Source organism: Vitis riparia, chromosome 8 (assembly GCF_004353265.1).
Source record: "Vitis riparia cultivar Riparia Gloire de Montpellier isolate 1030 chromosome 8, EGFV_Vit.rip_1.0, whole genome shotgun sequence".
Classification (NCBI taxonomy): Eukaryota; Viridiplantae; Streptophyta; class Magnoliopsida; order Vitales; family Vitaceae; genus Vitis; species Vitis riparia.
In genome coordinates, this window is record NC_048438.1 from 15,580,488 (window position 1) to 15,603,314 (window position 22,827).

At 37.3% G+C, this 22,827-nt stretch overlaps 2 protein-coding genes and 1 non-coding gene across 3 annotated transcripts; all 3 read left to right on the plus strand.

The window, feature by feature from the left end:
* The first annotated feature begins 575 nt into the window (after positions 1-575).
* On the plus strand, positions 576-1,183 carry LOC117921222. Its single transcript, XM_034839054.1, has one exon. It carries the CDS (start codon positions 586-588, stop codon positions 1,066-1,068), a length of 483 nt encoding a protein of 160 aa, XP_034694945.1. The 5' UTR covers positions 576-585; the 3' UTR covers positions 1,069-1,183.
* Positions 1,184-2,983: 1,800 nt separating this feature from the next.
* On the plus strand, positions 2,984-18,428 carry LOC117920447 (probable proteasome inhibitor). The gene is made up of 9 exons (XM_034837984.1): positions 2,984-3,214; positions 3,303-3,474; positions 3,635-3,766; positions 15,119-15,208; positions 16,124-16,201; positions 16,301-16,332; positions 16,422-16,485; positions 16,610-16,687; positions 18,005-18,428. Exons 1-9 carry the CDS (start codon positions 3,040-3,042, stop codon positions 18,072-18,074), a joined length of 891 nt encoding a protein of 296 aa, XP_034693875.1. The 5' UTR covers positions 2,984-3,039; the 3' UTR covers positions 18,075-18,428.
* A 2,495-nt stretch (positions 18,429-20,923) lies between these two features.
* TRNAS-AGA lies at positions 20,924-21,005 on the plus strand. Its single transcript has one exon. It is a non-coding gene; the product is annotated as a tRNA-Ser (tRNA).
* The last annotated feature ends 1,822 nt before the right edge of the window (positions 21,006-22,827 follow it).

Here is a 22,827-nt window from a genome sequence, read left to right on the forward strand (position 1 = left end):
GCTGCCAGAATTCAGTACTGAAATCAGTCTCTTTCTGTTAACACAATCATCTACAAAAGATAGAAGTTGGGTGGAGGAAAACATATTTGAGAGTTTTTCCTTCATTTTCTTGCCAAAAAATTGGGGCACAAGAAAGTATATCTTTTAGGAGCAAAATTACTCCAAACACTCTACCAGTAAATCAAGCAACTTCTCGTCATCTTCCCATCTTAAAGATGTATGAAAAACAGAGACTTCATTTATTTTATTTTATTTGTTAATAACTCAACCTCAATGCATTACAAGTTTACAAATAAACATGATACAGATCTTGTTCCCTTGATTGAAATCACAGTTGTATGGCTAATATTCTATTGCTTCCACGTGTAAGTTCCTTAATTTTCCCCACTCTGTAGACAATCCAATAAAACCATTCAAAAAACTGAATAAATAATTCCTGAAATCCAAGGGAGGGGAAATTTCCATCAACCACACGGTCTCATGATCTCGTAATGCCAACACCTATATAATCACACTCAGAGCAACAATCAATTAACCTGCATAGCCTCAGAAAACACAAGCATTTGCCAAACCCGATTACCCATAATGGCTCGGTTCCTTCTTCTGTGGTTGATCTTAGCAGATACTTGTGTTGTTCTAGCCATGGCTCATGAAAAATCTCAGAACCCCAATGTGGCTCCTAGTCCCTCCCATGCCCATGAACAAGGCACGGCCAGAGCACCTGTGATAAGGAAGCTTGGCAGGCACCACTCCAGATTGGTCAGGTCCGCCGGTGCACCGGCTTTCAGCCCATCTCGAGCGCCTGGAAGCGAAGATAAGCAGTATTCAACGAAAGAGATGGGTTCTTCTTCTGATCAAACAGCTGCGATTGAACCAAAGAATGAAGAAAATAAAATAGTTGAGGGTGAGAAGGCGTTAGTGAAGAAGCAGCACCATTCAATGGATAAGTCGATAGCCGGAGGAGGAGTCATCCTTGGGGGCCTTGCCACCACCTTCCTGGTGGCTGTTTTCTGTTACATTCGCGCTACTGGAAGGAAAAATTCCGATAGTACTGCCGATCTTACTTAGTTGTAATACTGTAGCCATACCCATGTATGAGTGATGTTACCAAACACCCTTGATAAAAACTGTAAATGAAACATAAATAATATCATCTTGCATAAAAATAGGCATCTATCTTGAATTTAAAATGTTTGAAATTTACACAATGTTAAATTACCTCACAGCCCTAATGCATATGAAGCTAGCATCAATGATTATTAACGTGATTCATGGCATCGTGCACGTTCCTAACGCAAGAATATTTAATTAGGGAAACCCAACTGGCTGTAGAACAGTGGAAGACTACTAATTGCAATGGGAAGCCTTAAACATCCATCCGCTAGGGGTGAAACTTGGGCCGACTCAACCCAACATTTGAGCTGATTTGGGTGGTTATTTTTTATACTCACTTAGGTTAAGTTTTTACAACCCAAACTTAATTTGAGTGGATTTAGGCCAAAGTTTTGACAATCCAAGCATAACCCTTAACCCAAACCTAATTTTGATAATAAAAAATTTAGTATTGTGGATGAAATCAATCCAACTCAATTACCTAGAGTTTATGGATTTTATTTATTTGAAGAGGGACATGGTTATAATAACCATTTTGTTATGTAATTTTTCTTTTTCTAGTTATAAATCAATGATTTTAAAAAGTTCCATCTTGAATAATTTGAACCTAATTTGGGTCTTGACTTGGTTTAGATTTGAATGTTGATTTAATTTAAATTTTTGTTTAACTTATGTTAAGCCTCATGCATTATTTGGATTTTGACTTGACTTGAAACTTAGTATGAAGTGAATCTTAATACAATTTGAGTTTTTGCATGTCTGTTTTGACTTAATTTTTTATACTATTATGAGTATGACTTCAATTTTAGTATGACTTGAATAATGTGGACTAAGAGTTTAAATAACTTGATCACAGATCAAATAGGTATTTGGTAAATTTCGATTTTAGAAATTAAAATTTGAGATTTTGAAATAAAGAACTTGATAAAATTTCTTTTGACAATTTAAAAAAGTTTGAGTCTCTCTTGAAAAGCTCTCTTCCAACTTTTATCATTTGAATTATCTTATATTAAAACTTTTAAAATTAATTTAAAAGCGTCATATTTGAACAATTTTTATAAATTGATAAAAAAACTTATTTCTTATAATAACTTTTAATCGATAATAATTTAAATCAATTATGAATATTTGATTTTTTTTTTATTGATTAATACTTAATTTGAAAATATTATAACTGACAAATTTAAATTTTGTCATTTTATACCAACTCAACCCAAATTCTAAATGAAATGAGCTTTGATGGATTTACATGGAATACCTCCTATAATATGACAACTAGTGAATTAAAGTTGAATTAAATGTTTCATAATTTAAATTCAACTCGACTTTATTGCCGATCCGAGCCAACCAACCGATTGGAGTTCCTAGATGCTATTGTGCCTTTTTTTTTAGTGGGTCATGGGAAAAAGGGACGGCCCGGTGAAACTCTAGTAAGGCAGCTACCAGGGAGTGAGGTGGGCCAAGACGTTGAATTTGGGCTTTGAAAAAGATGGACCCAATTTAGGTTGAATTTGATACAGAGTTGGGCTTTCCTAGTCAATGTCACAAGCCCAACCCATAAGTGAAGGAGGAACACGAAATGTGTGGTAGGTAAGATTGGCAGGTGGCATGCAAATCATCTTGACACGCAGTTTCGGGTGGGCCAAGGCCCATGAAGATGCACTGCATGCCACCTGCCAATACGCAGGTCCAGCAAGGAGCTTGCTCTTATCCATCTTCGCTTTTAGATTTTACTTTTTATTTTTTTTATTGTTTATTTTTTAAAGATTTCTATTTTACCTTATAATTTAAAAAAATATGTTAAATGGAATGGTATTTTTGGGGAATTTTTTAGAGTACCTATATAAGGGAAAGCTATAAATGCATTGGGCTGAATATCATTCGACACCCACGACATAGCTTGAGAAGCACTCCATCTGAGAAACAATGGCGACAGAGAAATCAGTAATGGCGGTGATTAGGGCATCAAGACCCAGCTTCAGAAACGCTCACGACAAAGTAGCATTCGCAGTCCACGCCGCCTTCATCTCCTCCGGCTACCTCCTCACTGCCACCGGTAACCCCGCCTTCTCCGAAACCGCTCTCTCTTCTACCTCTACAGGTCCGTGCGCCTCTCTCTCTCAATTCTCTCTCTCTATATCTATATCTATATCCATATCTATATGTGCTTTGGTTAATTGGGTGTATAGATGAAGTGGGGATTGAGCGATGGAACGAACTTCAGGATGATTATGCCTTCGTATATTTCAACCCTGAGAAGGGTTCCAAAAAAGTGTTGGTGAAGTGTCTCGTTATGAATGACAAATTGCTTGTTGCTGCTTTGGCCGATGGGGCTTCTGAGCCGATCCATCTTGAAATCAAGTGGGTTATTCTCCCCTTTTCTTAAAGTCGTCTTCATTTTTTTTTCTTTTTTATTTTTCAATTGGGGTGTTTCTTTTATTTATTTATTTATTTATTTATTATTATTATTATTATTATTATTATTTTCGAATTGCTTTATCTGGTTGAATTTTTCTTGCAGTGTTGAGGACTGTGTTGCTGAAAATGGGGGTACCAATTATTCTGGGCAGTTCAAGAATTTGGATAAGCTCGTGAAGACTCTGGATAAGGACATTTTGTCGAAATTGGATGGTTCATCTGATAAACCCACCAGGTAATAAACTTAGTTGGTACTGGATCTTGCTCTTGCAACTTCTTTATACTAGGGAAACTGGGAACACACTTGGGAAGCACTTATTATACATGATATGGTGTGGTACATATTTCAAAGAAAACTACCAGAATGACTGCTACATGTCCCATCTTAAGTCCCATCTTCAGTGTATCCATTACGCTGTGCAATATACGGGTTATGTTACTCATACAATCAAGCCTGACTATTTTTAGTATTTTTAAATAAAAATAATATTTTATTTTATTTTTAAAACAATATTAACTTTATTATTTAAAAGGCTCTTCAATGTTAAAAATGGATGATAAAAGGAAAGGATGAGACACAATGATATATATGGAAGTGGAAACATTAGGTAAATGTTATTGAAGTTAGGCATCAAAGATTGAAGCAAGTGTAATTGTTTCTCCAACAAAGAGAAGATGTTATATGAATGAGAGATATGCTATTGAGATCATTTTTTTTTTTATGGGCAAACAAGAATATATAAAAGACGTCAATCAATGACTAGGGGGCACACCCCAAGTATATGGGAGATATACAAAGGATGCCAAAACAAAAAACAAAACACCTCAAACAAGCACACAAAACACACTCTCACTAACACACACTCAACCAATCAATAAAATCTAATGGGGAAATAGGACCATCTTGAATATGTTGGTGAGTCCATTGGGAAAGGATACAAATAAGAAAGTCCTTTTGTGCTTGATTTTAGCGTTGAATTCCATCAAAGTATTTTCAATTCCTCTCTTACCAGAGAATCCAATACAAGCAAAGCGGGGCTATCCTCTAAATCTTTTTTCTATTTTTGCTAACAAAACTCCCCTGCCATCTCTTAAGCAATTCTTTCATAAGAAAAGGGAGGACCCAAAATAAGTCAAAGAGAGAAAACAACAAATGCCAAAGACCCCTTAGTTTTTCACTATGGATTAACATGTGATTAGTTGATTCTTTTGAACTCGTACATAAAAATAATGGTTAGCCAACACCTAACCTCTTATCTTAAGTTGATTTGAGGTTAGGAACCTTTCCTAAACAACCTCCCAAGTAAAAAAAAAAAAAAAACCCTACTTTTAAAGGTGCCCAAGATCCCCACACTACCTTCGAGAGAAAAGACACTCCTCCATTTGACTCTGAGAAAGAATAGAAAGATTTTACTAAGAAGTTTCCATTCGTACTAACTTTCTGAATCAACTTGTTTTCATCCTCACTACACTTCCTAAGCACTTGAAGCCTCCTAAGTAACTTCCTCAATACTGTCTCCCAATCTTGAAACTGTATTGTGAAACCGGGGTTCCACACAACATGCCTACTAATGACCTCCCAAGCATTCACACCTTAGCATCTTTATTAGAAGCAAAAGATAAAATAGTCCTTTAAAGGAGCATTCCCACGCCAAACATCATGCTAAAATTTTGTTCTTCTTCCATTGCTAACCATAAACTTATCCTATCCTTAAAAGTCTTCCCAACCTCCTTTCATCACCTTCTAGAAGCCAACACCATACCCCTCCATCCCTACAAGAGATCACAATTCTCTAGGTTCTTACCCAAACTTTCCCACTATAACCTATTTCCAAAGCTATTCCCTTTTCAAAGCAAATCTCCAACACCATTTTTCAAGCAACGCTTTATTGAGAGAGGACAAGACCCTAATACTAACCCTCCTTGTTTCTTATCTTTGTAGATGGAAGACCAATTGACTAGGTGAGGTCTTTTCTCAAGCTTTGACCCAAAAGACTACGTTTTAAAAAAAAAATCCATAAAATACCCCCATTTCTAAAATAATGCCCGATCTAATGTGTTTACGCCACGTAGATTGTCATGTCATAAAACCGTAGTTGGTAACTACGGTTTTACTTTTTAAAAATAGTCAAAATCGTAGTCACCAACCACGGTTTTAACTTTAAGTTTAAAACCGTAGTTGGTGACTACGGCTTTAACTTTAATTTTATATATAAATATATATTTATATATATATTTAACTTTAATTTTTTAAATAAAACATTATATTATTTTGATTTTATATTGATTAAAAATATGTAAGTGGTGTAATAAAAATATTTAACTTTAATTGATCTCATTATTTAAAGAATAGTAATATATGAAATTAAATAATTGATGTCTTTAATTTGATATAAAAATATATTTTGATAATTTTATTAAAATATTTGGCACTACACTCAATATAAATATAATTAGTTAAATTATACTATTTTATACCCTCATAAAGAAGAATGTTATATTTTTTTGTAACTTTGTGCAAAAATTAAAGGCAATTATGCACTTGTACAAAATATAATATGACTTCAAGTGGGTAAAAAAATGGAAAAAAAAAATATTTTTGTTGTATTTAAGTAATTTTTCAATTATTTACCCACTTGAAGTCATATTATATTTTGTACAAGTGCATAATTGCCTTTAATTTTTGCACAAAGTTACAAAATAATATAATATTTTTCATTATGATGGTATAAAATAGTATATTTATAACTAATTATATTTATATTGAGTGTAGTGCCAAATATTTTAATAAAATTATCAAAATATATTTTTATATCAAATTAAAGACATCAATTATTTTTTTTTTGATAAGTAAGCAAGGATTTCATTAAAAAGGCTAATCGCCACAAAGCATACAGGGAGTATACAAGCTGGCTATAGCCCAAAAAAGAAAAGGACCAGAAAGAACTACCTCCCCTCAAGTGGAAGCTATCCACTCCAAGAAACCTATAAGGGAGAAAGACTCCTCATCTAAATACACTTTGGCCCAATTCCACAGGTTACAAACAAAAGAATTCTTTAATCTCTGAATATTCAACTCACCCCCCCTAAAAGCTAATCTATTCCTCTCCTTCCAAACCGTCCAAAAAATACATAACGGAATGGATTTCCAAATCTTTTTCCTTTTCTTCCCTACAAATGAGCCCCTCCAGGAGATAAGAGTCTCCTTTACAGTTTCTGGTAGGACCCACTTGATATCTATCAACCCAAAAATAATATCCCAAAGGACTCTAGTCACTATACAGTGTAAAAGAATATGATTTACATTCTCTTCTTCACAGCCACACAAAAAACAACAATTTGGTAGTTGCACCCCTCTAATCTGAAGTCTATCCAGAGTGAGCACCTTCTCCCAAGTGACCTTCCAAGCAAAAAAACAGACTTTAGTTGGCACCCTATCCACCCATATTTTCTTTGCGGGAAACACTGTGGCATTAGGTTTATCCAACAGTCTATAAGCATCTTTAACCCTGAAAAAGCCATTCCTTCCTTGCCTCCAGTTAACAGAGTCATCCCCCAATGCAGGCCTATGACCCCTCAAAGTATTGAGCAAATCACCAACCATGTCCAACTCCCAGTCATTAAAGTCCCTCTCAAAAACAAGATTCCACTCTCCATGGCCCGAATCTTGATCCCACATTTCCTCAATCGTGGCATCTCTATGCGCAGCTAGAACAAAAAGATTGTTGAAACATTGGGACAACGGAGTATCAGTGCACCATCTGTCTTTCCAAAATTTAATTTTGGAACCTTTCCCAACTATAAAAGCCAAATTCTCCCAACACCAATCTGATTCTTTCATAATCTCCTTCCAAACCCCTACTCCCGCCGCTCCATTGACCTTCTTAGGCCTCCATCCATGTTCCTCTTGCCCATATTTCGTAGAGATTACTTGTTTCCAAAGGTTATCCTTTTCACAAGCAAACCTCCAAATCCACTTGCCCAGCAAAGCTCTATTTAATGTGGCTATTCTCCTTAACCTTAGCCCACCATTGAGTTTTTCTGAACAGACCACATCCCATTTGACTAGATGAACTTTTCCTCCCAAGTGTCCACCCCCCCAAAGGAAATCTCTTTGGGTTTTCTCCACTCTTTTAGCAACGGCCTTGGGCATGCGGAAGATAGACAGTTGGTAGATTGGCATACTAGCCAAAGTACTTTTTATGAGAGTGATCCTCCCCCCTTTGGAGATGTACTGTCTTTTCCAAAGAGCAAGTCTCCTCCTGACCCTCTCCTCCACTCCATCCCATATAGAAGAAGCCCTATTGGGGGCCCCTAAGGGGAGCCCCAAATAGTGAGAGGGCAAAGACCCCACCCTGCACCCTAACTCAGCTGCCAACTCAAGAATCTCCTCCACTTCTCCAACTGGGATGATTTCGCTTTTGGCTAGATTAATACGAAGTCCCGAGGCCGCTTCAAACCAAAAGAGAAGCCAACTTAAATGAGATACTTGCTCTTTGCTCGCCTCACAAAACACAATGGTATCATCAGCAAAAAATAGATGAGAGATATTCAATGAAGATCTTCTACCACCCCGAATATTGCACCCTGTTAGATATCCCCCCTCCACCGCTCTCCTGATAAGGACGTCCAGAATCTCCATTCCCATAACAAAGAGGTAAGGGGATAAAGGATCCCCTTGACGAAGCCCTCTAGTGCTAGGGAAAAACCCAGCTGACACTCCATTAACAAGAATAGAGAATTTAGCAGAAGACACACAGTTCCACATCCATCCCACCCACTTGATCCTAAAGCCCATTTTTTGGAGGACCTTCATTAAGAATTTCCAATTGATGCTGTCATACGCTTTTTCTATATCCAATTTGCAGATAATACCCTTTTCCTTTCTCTTCTGCCACGAATCTATCACCTCATTAGCAATTAAGGAAGCATCCAGAATTTGTCTTCCCATAACAAAGGCATTCTGAGCGCCAGATACCACCTTACCAATCACCTTCTTGAGCCTATTAGCTAAGACTTTAGCCAAAAGTTTGTAGAGTCCCCCCAATAGGCTAATTGGTCTAAAGTCTCCCAGGTCCTCCGCCCCGCTTTTCTTAGGGATCAACACCAAGAAGGTGTTGTTGAGGCTCCTAACAGAGGCATTATGTTCATAAAACTCTTTAAACATCTCCATGATCTCCTCTTTTGTGAATTCCCATACATTTTGCCAAAAGGCTACAGTAAAGCCATCCGGGCCTGGGGCTTTATCCCCATTCATCTCCATCAATGCCGAATGGATCTCACCCTCTGAAAATGGTACTTCCAGACTCTCTGCTTCTTGCTGGCTGATGCAATCCACCTGGATGCTACCAATATCCGCCTGCCATACCATGTCTTCAGAAAGCACCTGCTGAAACGAGTTCACAACTCCTTCTCTCACCTCCTGCTCCTCTATCAGCCACTCCCCATTAACCTTAATTCTGCCCATAGTGTTGTTCCTTCGGTGTGCACTAGCCATTCTATGGAAGAACCCCGTATTTCTGTCCCCCTCCCTTAACCAAATCTCCCTTGAATGCTGTCTCCAATGGGCTTCCTCCAACAGCACCCATTTCTTAAATGAGTCCTTGGCTTCCTTTTTTAAGTCAGCTTCCTCCACAGTCAAGTTTCTCTCACTTTCCACCCTATCCCAATGGTCTACTTGCTCTAATGCTGCAGCTTTATTGGTCTCCAGCCTCCCAAAAACCTCTTTGTTCCAAACTCTCAAATTCTTTTTAATTTCCTTCATTTTAACATTCAATCTGAAGCTAGCGCTGCCCCTGACCTCAATCTCCTGCCACCATGATCTCACCATGTCCTTAAACCCCTCAACCTTCAGCCACATATTTTCAAATCTAAACGGGGTGGGGCCTCTACTAATTCCACCCCCCTCTAACACGATTGGGAAATGGTCAGAAATTGGACGAGATAACTTGATCTGAGTGACTCCATTAAACTGATCTAACCAGCTTTGGGAGACAAAATCTGTCAAGCCTCGCCCACGCCTGATTATTAAAACCCCCATTCCAGGTGAACTCTCCCCCCTGTAGAGGCAAATCCACCAGCTCTAATTCATCCACCGTCTCTGCAAATCTCCTCATGGCTGAACTGATTCTACTTTGACTACTCCTTTCTTGCTGAAACATAATAACATTGAAGTCCCCACCAAGACACCAAGGATCGTCCCAAAGACCTCTTATCGCCCCAAGTTCCTCCCACATACCTTCCCTTTCCGCTTTAGTAAAAGGACCATACACTCTCGTAAAAACCCAAGTAGCCCCATTTTCAATAGTCTTGAATCTACAAGACAGAGTAAAAAGGCCCTCCTCCCAATCCAATATATCCAAGACCCTCTTGTCCCACCAAATCAAAATGCCACCCGCAGCCCCCTCCGCATTAAGGACTCTCCAGTCTAAAAATCTTCCTGTACCCAGGCTTCTCACAATGCCTTCCGACATCTCCTGAATCTTGGTTTCTTGAATACACATTAGGTCCACCCTCTGACTCCTTATATAGTTCTTAATAATTTTCCTCTTAGAGCTGTCATTAGCTCCCCTCACATTCCAACTTATAATCTTCAGCTTCATTGGACAACTATCATCTGATCCCCCTTGCCCTGAACAGGACCTTTCTGTTTATTCCCCCCCTCGTAATTGACGGAGCATTCCAGCCTCTTTAGTTCCCTTTCGAATTTGGTTTTCTCCAAGAGCTCCTTGCTGTGAATCTTTTCCCTCCTCTTTCTGATTTTAGTCAGAAAGTTCAGTATCTCCCTCTCCAACCCCTCCGTAGAGAATCCCAGAAATTCACTAAATTTTGCTAAACTGCCATCCTCCCATAGTTCTTCTTTCTCATTTTCATTGACTTGAGGTTCTGATGCATCAGCATACCCCTCCTTGCCCCTAGCCTTGCCTCGGACTTTATTGGCCTCTCCCAACTTCCAGGATCCCTTCTCTTTTTCGACATTCCCCTCATAGACTGTTAGCCAAGTTGACTTATCCCCCCATAACTCCTCCTCTAAACCCCCTGGATGATCAAAAGACTCCCCCTCTAGAGCCCGATCAAAATTAGAAGAAGGAGAAGAAGAATCCCCCATAGCCCGGTTTCCTTTAAGATTGGAACTCAGGACATACCTCTTGGCTTCTTCTTTAAGCGCACGGTCAGTCAAGGATAGGCCTTCAGCCCTCTGATCCCTTCTGATTCTACTGGCTCCCAACACAGCAATGGATCCTCTGGACTGGATCCTATTTTAGAGACGACACAGCCCAAAAGACCAGCCTTCTCTTGGGCAGCAATTGGGCCCTCCCTTTCCCAACCATCCAATTCTGCACTAGAGGGGCAGCCCATCTCAGCAGCCCAGTTAGATGGGCCTGTCTCTGCCTCCCCGGCCATCTTTGACTTTCCTTTTAATTTTCGGCCCAGAAGCCCATCAAGCTTAACCAGCCCACCTTCCTTCTCCTGCTCCTTAATAAACTTGTTTGGGCCATATGAAGACGACCCAACCATTTTACCATTTGAGTAATCCCAATTCCCAGACGACGGGCCATAGGCTTGGTTCCCGGGCCCTAAGTCCGGCCCATACTCCTGCAAAGCCTTCCCATCGTCTGGTAGGAGCAATCCCTCGGTTCCCGCTCCTCTCAAATCCTTCCCCACGCTCTTCTCCGCGCGTGAAAGCACCTCATCCCTGACCTTGGTTCTCCTGGTGCTTTCCGCCGCGGAAAAGCTCCTTCTCACCACGGGTCTAACTTCCCACCACAGCGACAAGGAGTAGACCTCCTCCTCTACCTGAATTTCTAACATACTCGGTCTAATATCGCCTCTTAGCTTGACCAGAATCCTAGCCCATTGAATTTCCCCCATCGTCCTTGTCCGTTCATCAATTTCGACAAATCCCCCACATTCATCCCCTATTTTCTTCAATATCGTCGGGCTCCATAACGAGATTGGCAGACCAAAGATCTTAAGCCAGGCTTCCTGAATCGTCACCTCCTCTACCCAGCAGCCCGTCTTTGAGTTCCAGCGGTCTAAACTCAACTGAACTCCTCCTATTGCTCTGCTCCCTGATGAGGCCACTCTGTGAGCCTCTTTTATATCTTCAAACTCCAACAAGACCTTACCTCGTTCCAGCTTAGCCAGCCCTAGCTTGCTTTTTAAGCCCCACGAGCTCGCCCAAAGCCTCCCCAGCCTCTCCATATTTTCTTCTTGCTTTTTGTTGGATTTCCAGCTCGCGACAAGGCAGTGTTCCAACTTCTGTAAGTTTCCGGCCAACTCCTCCCTCGAGACCTTCATCTTGATCGCATTTATGCCTTTCCAGTTGGAGTGCTTGACTGCTTCTGCGTATGACTTCGCCGGAGAGGTTTTTCCGCCGGCCCGATCTTCCTGAATCTCCATTCTTCTTCCAGCCAGCTTTTCCATTTGACAGATCATCTCCGCCATGTCCGTCCAACCTTTTCTGACCCTCCTACCTCTCGGTAAGAAGATGCAGAACCTTCTGCGTTCCAGATCTACCACCCCCAACTTTAAAAAGCCACCCGCGCTGTTGGAGCCCCGAGCCAAGGTGAACCGCTTTCCTCTTTCTCTCCACTCCTTCTCCCATTTCCCTTCTTCTTCGTCACGTATACAATGGATTAACCCTTCCTTAAAAAACCCTAAGCTTTCCAGCCCTAAGCGAACCCATGTCGAGACCCCCCTCTTCTTCTCCACGATGAGGATCTGACGCCGTCCTTTCCTTTCGTCGAGAGCAAGCTTGAAGGTCTTAGATTCCACCGAGAAGCACCGCTTTCGACTCGCCTCGCCGGACTCCTCATTGTCGCCGTCGCACGCGCCTTCACTCGCCCTCACGCCCCCTCTCTCTCTCACTCCCTCTCTCTCTCTCTCTCCCATGGCTCTCTCTTAAAAATCCCTTAAAGACATCAATTATTTAATTTCATATATTACTATTCTTTAAATAATGAAATCAATTAAAGTTCAATATTTTTATTACACCACTTACATATTTTTAATCAATATAAAATCAAAATAATATAATATTTTATTTAAAAAAATTAAAGTTAAATATATATATAAATATATATTTATATATAAAATTAAAGTTAAAGCCGTAGTCACCAACTACGGTTTTAAACTTAAAGTTAAAATCATGGTTGGTGACTACGGTTTTGACTATTTTTAAAAAATAAAACCGTAGTTACCAACTACGGTTTTATGACGTGCCAATCTACGTGGTGCAAACACATTAGATTGAACATTATTTTAGAAATGAGGGTACTTTATGGATTTTTTTTTTAAAACGTAGTCTTTTGGGTCAAAGCTCTCTTTTCTCGAGGGTTCCTTCCCCCAACAAGTAGTCCCGTTGAATTTTTTCCAATCTTAAAGCCACCACTTTAGGAATGACAAGAAGAGGCATAAAATAGATAGGCAAACTGCAAAAAACACTTGTAAGCAAAGTGAGTCTACCACCCTTTGAGAGATGGTCTTTTTTGAACGGCTAACCTTTTATGGAACTTCTTCTCAACCACATCCCACACAGATGGAGACTTGAACAAAGCACCCAAAAGCAAGCCTAAATAAATAGTTTGAAGTTTCCCCACTTTGCAACCCAACAATGAGGCAAGCTCCTCAAAATTAGGGACCTCCCTCACATGAACCGATTCGCTTTTATCAAGAATTTTATCTTTAAAATTAATTTAATTAATTACTTTTAAAAATAAAACTAAGTTTCTTTTCTATTCTTTTGTTCTTTTTAAGATACATAATAAATAGCAACTGTTAATTTTTTTAATTATAAAAAATTCTATAAATATCCAAAAGGATTATTAATTTTCGAAGATATACTTAAAAATGGAAGAAAAAAATTATCCTTTCAATTAAAATTTAATTTCTTATCTATCAATTGATTTGTAAATATATATAAAAATAAATAAATTTAAAATTTAAAATATTTTAATTGATTTTTAAAATAAAATTTAAAGGCTTGCAAATCATCCGTGAATAGGAGGTGAGAAATCTCCTCCCTCTCTATTCTACCTCCTACCTGGAAGCCTAAAATGAAGTGTCCCTGTCTTTTTCAAAAGAATATTGAGAGCCTCCATCACTAACACAAACAGATAAGGGGATAGAGGATCCTCGTTGAATTTTGACCATAAGGAGGATGATGAAAGACAAATGAAAAGTGAAAGTTTTGCTTGACATACTGTTTTTTCCATTTTGAATGATTGTGCATTTTCTCATTATTTTACCTATCGGAAATGAATGTATTGTGAAAGAAGTGACCACTTCCCCAATTACTTCCTTTCCGATGTGCATGAATCTTTGCTGTCAACTTGTAATTTTTTTTATAGGTACTGTCAACTTGTACATATTCCTTAGTAAAATTTATATGTGGAGTTTTTGAAGCTGATCTAGTCCTCTTCTCATTTGATCCAATACAAGGAATGCATCATTAGTACGTAGATGCATGTAATTTGTTTAGAACACTTGTAATCGCTCCTTTCAGTACCCCAACTTATGGTTCCAAAATGCCATCATTAACCCATCTAGCCTTGGGACCTTATTGCCTGTTAAATCTTAGAGCTGACTCCACTTCCTTTTCAATGCTCTGTCAATCAAACACTATGTCTTGCACTAAAAGAACTAAACTGTTAACCATCTAACCTTGCTCTCCAGCTTCCTTCTCTGTTGGGTTCCTACTGTGAATCTTTTCTTCCATGGTCCTCTAAACTCTGTCTGCAAAGTACCCATGTGATTAAACACCAATAAACAAGAGCCAGCCATTGGAAGAACTTTTTATTTTGATCCTGCTCCTACCTAAGTGCCCTAGTTTCTTATTCTTCCATTTCCACCGATCTATGCTATCCATCTTTCTTTCAATTCTCATTCCTACCTCTTCCACTGATAACTCCCAAGTTATCTACTTTATTTACCTGTTCATTTTTTTTTTTTTGCCTAAATCTCATTCCTTTCTAAGTGATATTCCAAAACCCATGACTTTTGTTCTGTCAGTTGGGGTGTGATAGAGGTGAATTCGCATGGATATTGATTTTGAATTAATTTTCTTATCATATCTTTTGATGGACCTTTTTAGGTTGCAGAATATAAATCTTGGACAAATTACTTCCATTTTGGAAAAGAAATGAAGAACAATTCTTTTTTGGATTGTTTTCAATTGTTTAAGTGCTTGCATGTCTGAAAATGCAAAAGCAAGATTTCGATATTTTTTAACAATGATAAATTACAAGGAAATTTTTTTTGAGACAATTTTTCATAATTTGCCACAGGCCATGTTTTCCAGAGCATTTTCATTTTTCTGTTCTTGAAAAAAAAAAAAAAAAAAAAAAGTTCTCATTTTTGCTATCAAACATGAAATAAGCCTTTCTCTTTTTTGGCAAAAAGGAAAACCCTTTTTCCTCATTCAGAGGTACAAAATTTTGTGCCGTGAGAACCTTGAATTTGCTTTCAACTGTTTGGGTGGTTGGTTATATTGAACCAACTTGGGGACATAAAATTTTGTTCAGTGAGGACAATTGTCTCTCAATTTGCTTTTAACTGATTATTGTGAATGCGTGTGTGTTTGCAGTTCAGAAACAAGACCAGGACAGAGACAGAACCTAAACGAGCCTGGCATGGGAGTTGCTGAGCCTCAACATCTTCAAACCTATCCCGCAGGGTATTTTTTGAAAAACTATGTTTTTAATTCATTCATACTTGTAGTTTGCAACATAATGATGTAATCTTTCCTTGATTCATTTATGGTACATAGGTTATTAATGACCTGCTGTGCCCAAAATGACTTGGGTTTTTATTGGAATGTGACTGTTTTGAATTTTTTGTATACATGCATGATGACAATAATTTTCTTAATGGATTTTTTTTAGAGTCCAACTTTTTGATTTAATTTCTATCCCTTCCTTTCTGTCTCCCTGCTGTGCACCCCCCTCTCTCTCTCTCTCTCTCTCTCTCTCTCTATATATATATATATATATATATATATATATATATGAGATAAAAAAAAAAAAGCTGTAGTAATTGTGTCTGGTTTTTAGATTCTTCTTTTTGATATAGGTGGAGCCAGCTTAGCATGCATTTAGGCAATGTCTAGGTGTTTGGATCTTCATGGGCAGTGCATGGCCTATGCCATTGCCATTGGTATTTGGATGAAGTATATTTTATTAGTTGCAGGTCTCTGTATTTATGAAAATTATTGGGAGGTGTAAAGGAAAAGGAAGAACTAGAGAAAATAATCTTGTCCTGATTATCAATTCCTGTATTTGTTTTGCATTTGTTTTAGTGTTTCTCCAACTTTTGTATCCACTAAAGGAAAACATGCTTTGATTTTCACTGGAGAAGGAATATGAGCACATTACTTGCTTTATATGTACAAATATGCCAATCATACAGGGCATCAAACTGTAGAGGCAGGCAGCCTATCTCAGGTTGTTTTTGCCCCTATCCTCTCTGAGTCACAAATCATGTGCTTTGAAATGTTTATAGGATATGTGATAGAGATGCTCTTTGTTTGGTTGTTTCTGTTATACTCATCTAATTTGGGACTTGTGTCTCTGTTTCTGGGTTTTCTATGTAGACTTGTATACCCTCCTGTTAATCCTATTGGTGGCAGTGATCTCTTTCCGGGACCTGGCGCTGGAATGTACCCTACCAGGTCTGTTGACATTCCTGATTCATGGTTTAGCATTGCAGTTCTTGGACCATCCACTTTCTTACTGACTAGTGTTTCTATTATTTGTTTTAATTCTTTCAGGGGCGATTTTGGTAGTGGGTCCATGCTTTTAGGTTTGTAATACCAGTCTTGTTTTGAACTGTTTAGCATATGAACACATCAAACTTTTGTTCAACTTAGAGCTTTTATCTTGTGGATACAGGACCTAATGATCCTCGCTGGTTTGGTGGAGTAGGTGGAGACCCCAGCTTTCCTGGAGGACAACCGTAAGTTGTTTTTAACCTCTCTTTTTCTCTCTTTCTCTCTCCCTCTCTTTCTCTCTCTCACACACACATTGGAGGAATTTTTCCTTGAGCTGGGTTTTAATATTGGATGGCTTGTTTGAAACAGAGGTGTTCCACCTGGTGCTCGATTTGATCCTTATGGCCCACCTGGTGTTCCTGGTTTTGAGCCTAATAGATTTACCAGGTATTTTTAAACAAATTGATTCCTTTTCTTTTCCTTTGTTTTTTCCTTTTTGGGTTTGCTAATGACTGAACTAAATAACTCAATTGCTATGGAAAATAATAAAACATGAAACCTATCCATGTGGAATTTATATTGCTACAGGTGGTGACATTTGTGATGCATGCACAGGCACACACCTTAGAATATCCCAAAATAGGTGGGAGAGAGTGGATGGCTGTGCTGGTGAAGCTAAAGAGACAATGGGTGGTTGGGAGAGGGAAGATTATGGGGAGAGATTTTAGAAAGGCAGTGTATCTTTGAAGTCATTTTATTTTGATGTGCCATGTTTATTGATGAATTATAATGCTTGTATTAGGGTTCTTTGGGAAGAGAATAAGTAGGATTTTTTATGCAATGCTATAGGGAGTAAGAATCGATTTTTGGTTATCCAATCACATGGATTCTAGGTATTACACTTCTTAGTTGTTCTGGCAGACCTAAATTCCAGACAATAGGTTTTAGCTTTCAGAAGAATGAGATAGAAGTTGGAATAACATTTTATTTATATGGTGCTTGAGGGACTCTTGGAAATAGAATTAAGTTCATTAACTTCAGTTAGCATTTGAAGGAACACGTTGTAGTGCACCACAATCGTGAAAATTAAAACAAGATCGCTTCACATGTCGTCAATTAGGTTTATGACCCAGGTTGATTGCTACTTTGGCTGTCTGAGATTTCATTTTACATTCTGCCAGGCATGATGTTGTTTTGTTGAACAAGGACCTTGAAACCAGATAGAATTTGCTTCTGCACTTGTATACAACCTAGGTGATAGATCAAAGTTTCCAGATCAGGAAGCCTGGCTCTTCACTGGGATGGACTTATCATTGTTAAATCAAGCTAAATAGACTTACCTAGTTTGTCATGCATGTTTTTTTAACATTTAAGCATGACTGAACCCAAAATTCATGGCAATGGTTTTTTTGAAATTATGTTTTTGGTTCAATGATGATAGGTCTCTCACTGATGCTAGGTTTGCCAACCACCTTCTTTGAATAGATAGTGTATAAATGCCCTAATTTGGTCAAGAATCACATTGGTCACCACCAAGTTTATTGCATAAGCAATTGGGAAATTTGTCATTTCTCTTGCTCAATGATTTGTTGGTCGACCAGCCAAACTGAACTGGACCAGCTGCCTAGCTATCTGCACAGCCCTTAGATTACTCTTGGATATGTGTTACAGCATACTTGAGATTTGCGGCATTGTAGGTGCTATACTCTCAAGTCTCCCCTGCCATCAGTTGACAATTTTCTGTTTTCTTGAAATGTTTTGCAGGATGCCTAGGAGACCTGGTGGAGGAACTCATCCAGACTTGCAACACTTTGGCACTGGTTCTGATTTCTAGAGGTCATGCTCCCCTCCCCCTGTCCCTGAGTTCGCTTTTGAATGAAGAAAATGGAAAAATGAAACCAGAGACTTGTTTTTAATAATAATAGTATGATACACTCGGTTGTAGAGATTTTTCAGTCTAATTTTCTTTGCTTTTCTATGTATACATGCTCGTAAGGTTAAAATATTTAATACAACTTCCACAAGTCCTTGACCGAGATCTACCAGTTAAGCTTGAGCCATTGTTGCATCGATGCAGTATTTTGTTTGACCAACCATAACGTTGTAGGGTTGTACCTGTTTTTCCGCTGGGTATTCCCGGAATAGCAATGCAGTTGGGCAGTGGGAGAAGGGGTTCTTCTAGTTTTAAGTTTGGGTGTCCCCAGCAAATTCAATGCTCTCATACTTGGTTTTCTTATTTCTGCACCTTTTCTTTTTTTCCTCTTCTCAACCTTTGACACCCAAACATAAATCTTACCTTTTACACACTTCCTTACCTTATCATTTTTTCGGAGGATCATAATATTAAATTACTAGAATTTTATTATTTTAAAATATATTTCTTTGCTATTTTTCGTTGAAATTATTATTTTTTAAATATCTTATCTTAATTATATAAATGAAAAATCAATATAGTGATGTTAAACTTCTTATTATTATGATGATAATTTATTACTTTGAGATACTTAAAAATTTGTTCAATTATTATTATTTTATAAAAATGATTAGTTTTGAAATATCTTATTATCTTAAATATACAAAAAAAAAAAAACAAACTTAGTAATTACTAAGTTTAAGTTAATTTCGAAAATTGGGTACATTTTCTCAGTTTTCAAGAATATGAAATAATATGAATTCTTACATAAATGATGCAACTTTACTTTAAATACAAATGTCACATTAAATATTTATTTACTAAATAAAATATGTATCATTCAAGCTTATACATTTAACTGTTAATTTTGAAACTATTCATATTTCAAATAGGAAACCAAATGCCAAATAAGTTTAATTTATAGATTAGGTTTACTTAATGTTGCGTTTTTTTTTTCCGCAAAGTTTTGGAGAACATATTGGTTGATGTATATTAATGTTGTTTTAAACTTAAAAAGTAGTATTCCTAAAAACTAACTATTTTTTAAATAATCGGAAAAATGTTATCACATATAGTACCCAAATTTTAAAATAAAGAAGTTAAAAAAAATGTCACAGTCTGCTCTCTATTTGATATTGTCGAGGTTCAGGGCTATAGTAACGCATACATGCCGCCCACTAGTTGATTTTGATTTTGTTTCTTTATTAGGCTTACACCCTTAAAAAAAGATTTCGATTATGTTGTGAAGACCCTCTATATATGATTTTTTTTCCCCATTCACTTATTGAGCGATGTAAGATATTATAATCCACCCCTTGGAGCTCAGTGTCCTAATTGACACACTCTTGATCGAAAATTAGACCATTTTCTTATATCCAATTTTTCATCCAAAATTATTCAATTTAGGATTGTAATAGCATAAACACGACCCACCAGCTAACTCTGATTTTGTTTCTTTATTAGGGGTACACTCTCAAGAAAAAGCTTCAATAAAATGTTGTGAACTTTAGATATAGCAGTCTCTCATTCACTTTTTGAGCAATCTAATGCACTATAAGAAAAAAAAAATCAAAACTTTTTAGTGATTATAAGAACATGAAAAGTTTTGATTACATTGGCACCCACCTATTTCATAAAATTATACCAATGGAAGTTTTTATTTAATTTTACTAAATTATCTTGTTAAATATATGTAAGTAATATTCACGACAAAAAGGAAGACACTTCTAGGAAAGACTACTACCTCACTATACAACCCACTTAACGCCTTGTACAAAAGAGACTCTGACTCACTCAATCTGAGTAAAACGCTTAGTCCTTGATACAAATCACGAGCCTACTAAAAAACTGTTGAAATTTTTGAAAAGTATATGCCACAGAACTCCAAATCACATGTGAAGAAGAAAGTCTATAAAGTTTTTCCAACCCTCTCTCATGCAAAGACAAGGAAAGAAATAATGAATACCACCGACTTCCACGTCAACCTTTGCTCCTTAAAAATAAATAAATAAATAAATACAAAATTATTCCATTACGAGGGCCTTTAAAAATTTAATTTTTGAAACTTATCCTCTCACATTTTTTTTTTTACTTTATTTGAATATAAATGCCCATATTATTTTTATTTTATTTTTGTAAAAATAACACTTTTTAAAAAATTATATATAAATACTTGAAATGATAAAAAAAACATTTATATAAAAAATTTGTTACTTTTCAAAAAAAAAAATATAAGAATGATTATATTCATAATTTAAAGATTATTTCATTCATTTTAATCAAATATTTCAAAAAAAAAAAACTTACATTTTGCTTTCAAAAAAATTTCAACATCTTCAAATACAATAATGAGTGAAAACATATATTAAATTTGTATTCAACTCTCATTCAAATTGGATAAGCGATTAAATTAAATTTATAAACATAGGGGATAAGATTAACTTATTAATATGACTGACATCCGTGTAACCAAAATTTTGTGAAGCATTGGGTTGATAAATAAAACTAAGATGTAGGTGAGCATATTAATTTTTTATTTTAGAATTTATTTAATAATTTTAGAAATAAAAAAATTATATTACTTTACCTTTTAAAATTTTCTTATCAAATTGTAAAAATAAATTACAAAATAATTTTTTTACATTAAAATACAAAGAGTAGAAGACCATCTTACCCTTTTTGTATTTTAAATAAAATGCGTGATCGGATTGCAAGAATGTATATATTTGATTTGAGATTATAATTATTGTTAAGATCAGCTTAAACATCAAGTGGGCGTGCCGGAGTGGTTATCGGGCATGACTAGAAATCATGTGGGCTCTGCCCGCGCAGGTTCGAATCCTGCCGCCCACGGTTTTGATAAATACTTTTTGAAAGGGTGCTACAAAATATAAAAGAAAACATCCACTTTTTTTCAATTTTTAGAACTGTTGAGCAACACGGGTCAGTGGAGCAGAATACATTGGGATGATGAAGTGGGTTGTTAGTAAAGTGGTGGAGGCGTTGAACTACTAATCCCTAGGTCTTCCACAAAGGTCTATCCTCTACCATACTTGTCCCTCTTGCTCTTGCCTCGAACTTGCCTTGAAAAAGACATGCTCGTTTCTTACATTATGTTTCTTGTCAATCATCATCTGAGTGATGGGGCGGCTCATCTTACTTGTGTATGACTTATTGTGCCACGGTTTTCTAGAGACTCAAGAAAATATCATGAGATTCTGCATTTTGTTTCTCGTAAGTCAATCTTATTGATAGTTTAATTTTTTCTTTTTTCCTTTAAATTTTCCTTCAATTTCAACTAATAGTGAGATATATACAAAAAATTATTACGAAAATTGAAATCAAAGAGAAGGAAAAATATGAGATGATATGATTAAGAGGTAGAAATGTTTAATTACAGGAAGAGCTAAAGATCCCTATGATGATGGCTCCCTACCCCACAAAGAAAATTTGAAAAGGAGACAGAAAAGGGGGTACACATTTTTAAAATTGGGGGCCTACCTCTATGCCCATGTGAACCACTTGAAATTAAGATAGAAAGGAATCAAATCGCATAGGCCAAATTCTCACTGTACATAATCTGAATATAATAAAGAAGTGGTCCCAACTTTACCCCCGAGTTGAAGTTTCCACTCAGGCTCGCAGAAGACGTAAAGAAGGTGGAAACGTGTGGTGGCGGGCCCATCCATCACTACCCTGTATTTTTTCTAGAAGTACTGCTATTAGTATTATGGTTGAAAGCAACCCGTCCGCATTAGTCTAATATTTATAAATAATGATGTTTTCCTTGTCTGGGGCCTGACGCTAAGTGTGGTGGGGGAGATGTAGATAACTAGAGATATATATTAGACAATTTAGACAGCCTCCTCCTCCCCCAGTCAGAGGGTTGGTGGAAAGTTGAAACACAGGGGAAGGGGAAATGGGTGTGTTGAAGCTTTACGTGGTGATGGTGTTGCTGTTGGTGAGTAATCTCTCCACGCAGAAAACGAGAGCTGTGGAAGGCAGGCCGCTTTCATCCTCCTCCTCCTCCTCAGGACAGAGGTACTGTAAGGATTCTCAAACTCTTTTCTGTCTCATCAAGGGTAGTGGTGGGCAATGGTTAGTGTGAATTATATATATATTTGTGAATAATTGACAGGGTACTGGAAGATTTTCACAACCCTGGGGATGGTATGCAAGTGCTGTGATGGCGTGGGAGGCGAATGCACAAGTACATGGAATATGTCTTGCTCTAATCTCCAATGTTCACCATGGAAATCACACTGATTTCTCTGTACAGTTTCTAGTTTTCCTTGCTGTTGTACATGTATCTTGGGATTTATACCAATTAATATGAGATGCAGCAAGTTGTCGCCCGTAGCCCATGTTTTTGTTTCTGAATTTTGGCTTGAAAACATGATGTTTTTACTAAAAATTTAACATGAAGAAAAGCAAAGAAAGCTTGAGCTTTCATTTGATTGGGGCTCTGGTTCGCCTGCTCGGAGGCTGCCATTAGAGTCTGAGCTCTTAACATCTGGTCTGGTGGATGCTTTTAATTGCTTACCCAGTGGTCCTCCAATGAAATGACCTGCTGGTCTGCTGATTTTGAAAGGGATTAATGTTTGTGGAAGATTTTTGGCTATAGGAAAATATATTATTTTTTGTTAAACAAAACATGTATCCAAACACCCCCAAG

What these genes read in the sequence shown, in the direction of transcription:
- LOC117921222 (XM_034839054.1), top strand. Translation starts at nt 586, where the DNA reads ATGGCTCGGTTCCTTCTTCTGTGGTTGATCTTAGCAGATACTTGTGTT.
- LOC117920447 (XM_034837984.1), top strand. Translation starts at nt 3,040, where the DNA reads ATGGCGACAGAGAAATCAGTAATGGCGGTGATTAGGGCATCAAGACCC. An exon ending in TCATCTGATAAACCCACCAG is followed by an intron (nt 3,767 to 15,118) that starts GTAATAAACTTA and finishes GTGTGTTTGCAG; the next exon opens with TTCAGAAACAAGACCAGGAC. An exon ending in CTTCAAACCTATCCCGCAGG is followed by an intron (nt 15,209 to 16,123) that starts GTATTTTTTGAA and finishes TTTTCTATGTAG; the next exon opens with ACTTGTATACCCTCCTGTTA.